General features: G+C 43.7%; 1 protein-coding gene across 7 annotated transcripts in view; it reads right to left on the minus strand.

Annotated features, from left to right (window-relative positions):
* rxrba (retinoid x receptor, beta a) overlaps positions 1-7,974 on the minus strand; it is a 33,632-nt gene extending 25,658 nt beyond the window's left edge. For 6 of the 7 annotated variants that reach the window (XR_014570152.1, XR_014570153.1, XR_014570154.1 and 3 more), the window contains exons 1-5: positions 7,884-7,974; positions 6,885-7,073; positions 4,237-4,472; positions 3,856-4,012; positions 1,875-2,054 (exon numbers count right to left, since the gene is read on the minus strand). Coding sequence is in view for 1 of the 7 variants with exons in the window: in XM_083780148.1 (XP_083636274.1) it covers positions 1,875-2,054; positions 3,856-4,012; positions 4,237-4,472; positions 6,885-6,900 (589 nt within the window). In the remaining 6 variants the exon portion in view is untranslated. Of the gene's footprint in view, positions 1-1,874; positions 2,055-3,855; positions 4,013-4,236; positions 4,473-6,884; positions 7,074-7,165; positions 7,292-7,883 lie in introns of those variants that run through there. The other variant, XR_014570157.1, reaches the window with a different exon arrangement.
* Positions 7,975-10,316: the final 2,342 nt, after the last annotated feature.

The following is a 10,316-nucleotide window of genomic DNA, read 5'->3' on the forward strand; positions in this document are numbered from 1 at the left end:
GAGAGAGAGAAGCCACCTCAATGGATATATGGTGCCTAGGGTTGGGATCCTTTAGAAGTTTAACCCATTCTGAACGGTGTTGGCATCATGTTATGCTTTAGCTATTAAAAAATAGCAGATCTACAAGCTCATATCGCGCCACCGAGTGGCGCGATACGAGCTTGTAGGTCTGCTATTTTTTTTTAAATCGAAGAACGACTGACATTTTTTTAGAATCTGATCTCAGGTCAGAATGGGTTCATCAGACCAGTGTGTGTCCATAGTGGAAACCTCGTATGAATCTGATCTCAGGTCAGAATGGATTAATCCTTTAGTTATGGTGCTCCATGACATTTTGAGAATCATCAGCGGTATTCGTGTAATTGTATAAGCAGACATGAAGTTCCTGAAACAGTTCCAAAAAGCACTGGGTCACTCAAATGATCAGCTCACACACGGTCACAATGAAACAATAACAAGCTTTGCGTAATAATGCTTTGATGGAAGCCTTGCTCCGAGCTCATATGGAGAGGGGGGCACAGTGAGGTTAACGAGGGGCTTTGGTAAAATTTTACGAGATAATCTCAGTCTGATCGATTTAAAATGGGACCAAGATTAAGATGCAGAGCTTGGGTGTTGTTTGCCCAAATCTCTTCTTACTCAGACCATTAGATGGCTTAATGCTTCAGGTCAATTCCAATCAAATGTGACCACATACCACAAATGTGATACAGGCTAAGTCATGGCGCAGTTGACAGTTTTAATAAACTACACTTTAGAACAGTGGATTTCAACCCTTTTCATGTCAAGGTCCAAGCTTTTTTTCCACAATTCCATGCTGTATTGATGTTGGTACCATTATGAGAGATAACAGGCTAATGAAACAGATGAATTCAGGGAAGAAGGCACAATTTGTGCAAGAATGTCTGTCCTGTTGTCTTTGTTTTGTGTTTGTTTTTATAAGCCTAGTGGGTCAAACTGCACAACCAGTATGTCAATTTGAAGCTATGATTCCCTGCTTTCATATAACATGAAAATGAAATAAAATCCAATGACTTGGTGTCTGTCAGGTTCAAGTGTACTTCTATCTATCTTGTCCATAAAGCAAGCCAAAGCAACTGCTCAAAATGTTATTTGTAAATGGAACTTGTCTGATGTCAGCTTAATAGATCAGGTTTTCAGCCTCATGCTGTGTCAATATGCTGTGGGCATATATAAAAGCCAATAAACAATCCCACTGCCCCCCCATGTCGCATCCTCAATTGCAGCACAGAACTGAGGAAATGTAGCAGTGCTCTGGAGTCCCAGACCCAACTAATAGAGAAATATTCATGCTCTCATGCTAAAGCCTGTTTTCATCCAGTGAGCCAACAACTCCAACACCCCATACCAGAAATCCGGCACGGTAGTACACAACAGCCAAGACAACATGGGAAATTGACGCATCGTAAGACTCTGTATGTGTTGGCTACATTGCTTCTGGCACAGATGTGTGACCGACTGTATCCTTACTTAGTTGCTCACCAGTGTCGCACACAGATAATAGCAGAACTACAAGCTCAAATGCATGACACTATGCGCAACCAAGTCTAAATCAGGCCTAGGTGATGGTGTAAACAAACAAACAAGGAAAAACATTTAATGGTGCTAATCAACAGCGCAGTCCAACAAGCACTGGGAACACCAGAAGGCTTTGTTGTTGCATACTGAAAGCATTTTATCTGTAATCAAGGAGCTTCCTTTCTTATATTGCTTCATCATGTCTCATATCATAGGGGGGGCTGGGGGCCTTAATGATATCAGCTTGGTGTAGCATTTGCCTCGAGGCCTGACTCATGACTGGACACCTGAAACCTGTGACGTACAGTTACCGGTTCCATGATTCAGGGTCTCACCTTCCCTCTTCATGCCCATGGCAAGGCATTTCTGATAACGGCAGTACTGGCAGCGGTTCCTCTGCCTCTTGTCGACAAGACAGTCCTTGGCGTCGCGGCAGGTATAGCTGAGGTCCTTGCGAACAGTCCGCTTGAAGAAGCCTTTGCAGCCTTCACAGCTGTACACGCCGTAGTGCTTACCTGGTGGGAGGAGAGGAAATAATGAGGAGCTGCTCTTGACTTCACTACGGTAGAATAAATAAAAAAAAATCTGTCTGAACTGAGTGTACTTGTGCTGTATACTGTAGGGGTGTAGGCTACTGTACACAAACACTCAAAGCTGGCCATTCATTGTCAATGGCATTCAATGTTTGCATTAACACAGTGGTTGTGCTTACACAAACCCTCAAAGCTGGACATAGGAGGGGATAGTGCCCCTAAAAAAACATCAGTGACATCAGTCGTCTATGACATATAACTCCACATTTGGGTAAGGTTTCAGCCAAGATCACAGCCTTGTTGGCTCCCATTATACATTTTAATTATGTGCATGATTCTGTTGAGTCAATCAATGTCAAACAGTCTAGTAAATAAAGGGACATATTTAGGGTGTGTTTTCCCACAACACAATTATGTTAATTTAATTGATTGTATTGGCCTACTAGGCCTAGTATTCGCCACAGAACAATCTGAGGTCTTTATCCAAATTGTGGTTAATTAAATCCACAAGACTCGCTTGGGAAGACCCGGCAAAGTATTGCAGGGTAATCCATAGTCCTTCACTGGATGGAAGAAGCAGTGATTGCAATTGCGTTTTTAGGGTCACAGTGACCTACTTTTGTAGATACAACCATATACGTGCATCTACATTGGCTCATCCTAGGACTTATGGTATACAACAAGATATGGTCCAACAAGACCTGAAACGGTCACATGCGTTCCCAAGGCATGATTCTAAACTACGTCCATCTATAGACAAAGACGTGCCCATGGTAACGCTCCGCCTGCCTCTGGTCTTCAACAGGTCTCAGAGACCTGATACATTTTGCACAAAGTTCTTAATTCGTCACTGCCGTTTGATCTGCAGCACTGATTAATATAATTTGTATGTGTAGACTTGAAACATTATTGTACTGGAAAAAGGTCACTTTCCCTTCATCTTTATCCTTTTTAGTAAAATAGCATTAGTTTACTATAATTTGATTAATACACGATAATCAACACAAACACTTACACACCCAAAACATATTACAGCATACGTGTTCAATTATTCAATCAAACAAACGGCATAAACGATATTAGTCTGCCTCTTCTACAAAAATGAAAGTTACAAGGCTGCATTCTGGAGCGTCAGGCCGCCATCTGTCGTGCGTGCCAAGCTGTCATTCTCTGTCCCTTGTATTACACCGTACTTGTATAAGTTGTATTATTTCCCACCACAGAGTAACCTCGTGTCAGTGTCAACAGACTATCCACCATCCACCATAGCTATCCACCTCAGAGGTCTGGTAAGACGGGCAGTGTCGGTAGGCCAATCAGAGGCAGGCGGGGCGTTACCATGTCTATAGACAGACGTAGTTTAGAATCATGCGTTCCCAAGATGTAACCCAATAACAATTTAGGTCATCCCAGGCCTTACGGGATATATGAGGCGCCTCTGGTTCAATAATCGGGTCGACCTGGCTTCGCGTCAAAGTGTCCTTGAGCAAAACAGTTGAGGATATACCTTGCCTATTTTCACTATTTAAAAATGTTTCTTCTAAAATTATTCCAAGATAGTTTAGGCATAAGGGATAAGGCAAAATCAGTATAACCCCTAACTGCTCCCAATGAGCGGGTTTGTGTACCTTGCATGGCTGCCTCCTCGTCAGTGTGTGAAGTGCACTAAGAGATATATGCATGTAATCTGTGTAGTTATACTAATTCAAAGTATGATACCGTTTGTTGTGAGGTTTTACGCTTAATTTGTGTTGTGCAGTCGAGTGGTGTGCGTTGTTCTCACCAGATGATCTGTCTCCACAGATGGCGCAAAGGCGTTTCTGGGAGAGCATGGGCCCGCCGGGACTGTGGGGCGACAGCTGCTTCAGGCCAAACGGAGGCTTCACGTCATCAGAGCTGCTCACAGCGTGAAGCCCCGACATGGACACTGTCGAGTTGATCTGAGGGAGAGGGACAGAGAAGATAAGAGTCTTCTCTTGTGTGATCCTTCTTGAGGTTTCTTCCTTTTCCCTTCAAGTTTTTTTTCCATCATTGAGAGTGTTTCCTCAGCAGATTGAGAGTTCAAGGGTGTCGTTTTGTTTCCTTTGTGGGCCAACAAAGCCCTTTGAGACTGTGATGAGGGGCCACACAAATAAGTGTGACTTGACCTCCTTCCTGACCTTACCTGTGGGCTGCTTATGGGCCCGTAGCCGATGGAGGGTGTGCCAGGAAGGCAGGGCGAGCCGAGCGAGGAGCTGATGACAGAAAAGGGAGAGCCGATGCTGCTGATGGGACTGTTGACCGCTGCCGTGGTGATGGAGGGCAAGGAGGTGATGGGCGCTGCCGCTGAAGGCGCCAGGGGCGGGGAGCGCTGGCCAGAAGGAGGGGAGGAGACAGAGGAGCTGTCTGGGCTCCGAGAGTCTGGTGGTTTGGAAATATAAAGAGAGGGTGATGTAAAGAGGCGAGAGAGGGGAAGAGAGAGAGTAGTGCGTAATTGTCACAAAAGTTGTTATAAAAGGGGACAGGAACCCCTATTGGTGTTTTTCCCTTCAAGACGGGAACCCCTCTTGGGGTTCTTGTTGCTAGGTACAGTACATTACAGTATAGAACATTTCTATAATTGTTGAATAGGTCAGGTCAGGATTTAGTAGGCTTTTTTAGAATCTGCCTCAGTCCTATAACAAAAAAAACATCGCTGGGACGTATCCTCAGTGATGTATCCTGAGGTTTCGGGTCTACCAACATCATACCCCTCACTCAGGGGACCCAGCCAGAGTTGATCAAGTCCCGACTTACGTCCCAGTAGCTACCCTCGATCAGTCCATCAGGGAAAGACCAAGGCCACACAGGGAAAGACCAAGGCCACACAGGGAAAGACCAAGGCCACACAATCCGTTGCTCCGGAACTACTCTTTGGGGATTGGGAGAACCAGATTCTGGCCCGTGGAAGGACTAGACTGTGGTACTCCTGTCCGGGCCCCTCCTACGTCTCACCATGCGTTGCACCAGACTCCCAGCACCAGGCACTTCATTCAGGAGCCCTAAAAGGGTTAAGGCCTGAGGCCGATTCTACAAATGCCTTCTAAATGAAAATTTTAAAAAAATAGCTGATGAATAAGTTTGCAGTACGGCACAAAGTGACGTGCTGTGAGCTTGTACATCTGCTATTTTTGAATAGCCAACGTCAGTCACAGATGAGATAAATGCTGGTGTGTAATCTTTTCTGGCCAATATATCGATATCATATCGATATTGTGAAATGAGACTAGACATCGCCTGGGATTTTAATATTATGGAAAAAGTGTTTTCTTTTCCTTGAGCCTTATTTTATACTTTCAAAAAGCAACATGCTCAGAACATGCTCAGAGGTTTGATGCCTATTTTCACCATTTTTGAACAAGACATCAATTACTAGGGACACATTTCAATACCAGGTGTGTAAATGTGATGATAATATCTAAACATTCAGAGCCTGGCTCTTGACCTTTTGCGGGACAGGTGTTTTTGTGTGAATGCACATTACAACCTCACATGCAATGTTGTGCATTCAAACATGATTGGCAGTGCCAATCAACCACAGCTTTTTGACTGCATGGCACTCACGGCCATTTCATTCCAAAATGAGCACGAACGAGACGCAACAAGTCCTACAATGTACACCCATGCATTAAATATGACTGATAAATAGCTGAGGTAGGCTTTGTCCACACACAATTTCGTAAAGTGCAAAGTTATCGTGTTACAAACAGAACTGAGTTCAACTGGCACTTGCTGATGGGACCGGGTGGCAGCCTGCCTGGCAGAGGAGGTGGAAATATAGACATTCAAGCCTATTGATTTATTACAGCTCATCGGCCTAAATCACAATGTGACACCAGTATGGACTGCTGAGGCAGCTGACAAATGCTGTGACATAGCATCAATGTGTTTCCCCCAGCCGAAACCTTTGTTATGCCCTGCGGCTGCTGCAGTCTTCCTGGAACTATTTCTGTCATCGTAATTTATATCTTGTCCTCCACATGCTCACATCAATGTGCAAGGCTGTCATGCGATTATATCTCAATTTTTTAATGCAGTTTGCTATGGTCTGATACGGGACCCCCTCATTCATTGGTGTGTCTGTCGCCCCGGGTTACGTCTAAACCCTAACAATTAACTTCACAAAAACTATGCCGAAACCTAACCTCAAATACTATGCCTAAAACTAACCTTAACCTCATGGAAATTATGCCTTAACCTAACCTCAAAACCCTGTCCAGTGTGTCCACCTGGGCGAAACACCAGGAAAAGAGATTCTCCCGGGTCTGGTAGTATACACTACAGCAAAACCCTCAGTGATAAAGAAGGTATACATTTTCTTTTGTGATGCACCGATGTATCGGCCACAAAATCAGTATCAGCCGATATTTGCCGTTATGGGTCAATATCGGTATTGGCAAATAAAACTGACATTAACCAATGGCAGTAGCCGATATTTAGCTGTTGTTGAGCATATATTTTGCATTGGTTATCTGCAGTCTACCAAGCTGTAGATTCTGAACATATTCCTTGTATTGAGATGTATTTGTTTCCCTGGCACAAAAGGGGGAAATAAAACAACAAAAACTAAATAAACATATACGTATATCGGGATCCGTATCGGCCAAGAATTTCCATATCGGTGCATCTCTACATTTTTTTATACATAAGTATAGAAATGTAACCAAATGAACCCTTTACTGGTACATAACAGTACATTTGGTACAAGTTTGTGTATTACTCTCCGGGAGTTAAATTAACAGAAACAACGTCAATGTCACACACAGACACAGCATAGTGTTGTTGTTGTCTCACCTCTACTGTCTCCCATGATGACAGACAGACAGACACTGTCTGGGCTGGCGGGCAAGGCGCCGGGTCGGGACAGGGGCGGGCTGGTAGCGACACAGTCCGACGTGCTTCACTCCGTCAGCGGCCCGCTACCAAACTGTAGACCGCGGACTGCGGCCCGGGCCCCGAGGAGGTTGGGGACCAAAAATACAGCTGAAAAATGCCAACACAAGAGAGAGAGAATGGAGCTCATGAAAATACCCGCATAAACAAAAACATTCGTTTTATTTATTTAAATCCCTCACCTCCAGCGGTGTCATATAATAACGCCCGAGCCTGTCAATGTGTCTATAATGTGTATGCATGTTATTTGTTTAATCAAACATGTCTTTACAGGGCATACGCCAGCTGATCAGCTGATCCCAGGCCTGCTGAGCCGAGCCTCGGCGGTAGTGGCGCTGATCGTCCACCTTGTATCGATTACTGACTGACCCCCACTCCCCCAGACAGTGTGAATAATAACAGTCAACACACACACACACACACACCGAAACGTCCCGTTCCAGGAGATAGGTGGAGCCCCCGCCGGCCCGGCCCCGACGAATAGCAACAAACCACCAGCCTTATTCTGGGCTGGCTAAAGAAACTTAGCATCCGGGCTAGCTCGTAAACTGTTTTACTTTCACTGCATTCGTGGCTTAAAATGCTGTCGCCACGCCGGCCGTGCAATTTTTTTATAAAAACAATAAAGCGAGTGTCTCGTTGTAAAAGCGACACAACTCTAACTATGCCAGTGCGCGCGTGTGTGTGTCGCAATCATGATATACAGTATGCTATGGGTACATTTAAACAAGTTACCTAGCTAATGCTAAAGCTAACGTAGCCACTGGCCAGACGCATTCGCCTGATAAGAACAAGTGTTTATTATTCCTGCATGATAATCTGATCGGTATCCAAGTACACGGAATAATAATAAAACAACATTGCATGCAGACAGACAAGACAAGACAGACGATTACTGACGTTTGTAATGGCACCGCTTCCTCGCATGAAATGATGTGGAGAGACTCAGACTTAGGCCCGGTGTGCGTGTGTGTGCGTGTGCGTGTGTCAGTCAGTGTGTGTGTGTGTGTGTGTGTGTGTGTGTGTGTGCTGTGCGTGCGTCTCTCTCACTCCCCCCACTTTGGCTCGCAGTCACCCCTCCCTCCCTCCTTCTGACTGCCAGAATGGAATCGTGATTATGATGGTGTGTGGGTGATTTGACATTATATATTCTCTATCTAGTATAATGGTACATCAGACAGACAGTGGCTGTGTAAGATATTGCAGGTTGTGTGTTTGTTTGTGTGTGTGTGTGTGTGTGTGTGTGTGTGTGTGTGTGTGTGTGTGTGTGTGTGTGTGTGTGTGTGTGTGTGTGTGTGTGTGTGTGTGTGTGTTGGTGCTGATGCTGCCTCAGGATGGTGGATGGTCCTGCTGTTGTTGCACCTCTCATGGCACTGATGTGTCAGTGACACAAGGGGTCGAGAGGTCAAGGCAAGTTCAGAGACTGCATTTCAAGTGCTCAGGGTTATTGACAGATAACGGTCGGACTATTGTGTAGATCTCTGTAGTAGGCCAATGTCTTTGTGGAGGGTGGCTTGTTCATTGTATTTTGCAAGGATATTTGTTTGTTTGTTTATTTATTTATATTGAATAATACTTTATTTGTAAAAAATGTGGTACAGCTAGTGGTACCGTACAGTCAAACAAAACAAAAAACGGCGGCAGTGAATCCTTTCTATGGGAAAATGCATTTATCTCTGGTCTCCTGATTTAGAAAGAAACCGGTGATTTGGTGATGGTGTCTGGGCATTCCATATTTTGGTGCCAACAAAATGTAGTAGTACGCTAAATCTTATCATGCCAAGGGATTTTTATCTGTTTTCTTTTTTTTACCACTATTAAATAGTAAATACAGAGAATAGCACACCATTATTAGCAGTCTACATTCGTTTATTTTATCCTGCTTGCAAAGTGTTATATAGTCATAGGCCTACTAATTACAATACAAAATACATAAATGATGTACAATATTCATTTTAGGTATTTACAGTTTAATAGACACTTTTATCGCCACATCGACATATGTGCAAGGCATGTATTAGAAGCGCGTTAATGGAGACACACTCTACCCTTTATTATAAGGATGCACCGATATGTGTGTGTCTTTGTTAGCACAGTCTGGCAAAGAATTCCACAATTTACTGCATATATACTGTATTTGAAGGCGCATTTGACAAGATAAAGAAAATAATTATATACAATTGGGGTATAGCAATATAATGATGTACCGGTAGATTAAAAAAAAAACATGAGATCAGACCTACAACATTCTGAAGCCATTTAAAAGATCATATCTACGCTTGCTTTCTGAGCTTTATTCCTTCCAAATCCCTGATGGGAAAAGCCAGAATTTGGACAATTTCAATTTTGCTAATGTTATGGTACCCTCTAGGGGTACAAAATGGAATCACACAGACCAGTCATTCGTCCTACAACCTATCTCAAACCCTCACCCTAACCCTAACCTCCCACACCTAAACCTAACCTTAACCCTCTCCCAACCCTTAACGCACTCCTCACCAACCTTAATCCGGTCGTTTTAACGCACCCCTCACCAACCTTATGTCTAACCAATGACTAGTCTAAACTAAGTATGCACCCCGACAAGTGTGCTCCTTGGAGCTACGTTAGATGTAGATCCACCAGGCCGGGTTTCCTTGCACCCAGGGCTGTGTCAGTGTTGGGTGACGTTACTTATTACAGTAATTAGTTAGTAACTAATTACAGGATTACTGCCATTAAAAACTATTCTGTTATGTTACAGGATCAGGATTGCCTTCTGAAGTTCTGAGGAAGCCACACAGACAGACAGGTACAAAAACATAATGTCCTTGCATGGCTGATATAAAAACGTTCATGTGAATTGCCTAAAACACACAAATTGGTCTTGATAGCCAAATATGCATGATTATGTCATTGGACTACACTGGACAGTGACTCTGGACTGGTCCATTTCATTTTATTGAAACTATGGTTAAATATTGTGGGGAATTGTTGGGGTAAACCGCAAGCTAATGCAATGCATATTCTGTGGATTTCATGGAATTTGCATTAAATCATGGAAAATCGTATTTCAGATGTGTTATCCTGCACTGTCCCTGTTTAAAGATGATGTGATGAGTGCTGTGATTTTGTGTACCTTTTCTGTTTTGTATGTGTCAACATTACTCTGGACAGTAGACACACAGGTGGCGTGGTTATAATATTCAAATATATGTCTTCCCTGTGTATTTTTGGTTTCTTCCTAAAAGCTGAAAGCCTTAGTCAAAAGGCCCAATCGAAATACACCACTTATAACCGACAATATAGTTAGTTATAACCCAGCTGTGGAGGCGAGGCTTAACTTATGGGTGC

This window comes from Protomyctophum parallelum (genome assembly GCF_964188405.1).
Source record: "Protomyctophum parallelum genome assembly, chromosome: 1".
NCBI classification, from domain to species: Eukaryota; Metazoa; Chordata; class Actinopteri; order Myctophiformes; family Myctophidae; genus Protomyctophum; species Protomyctophum parallelum.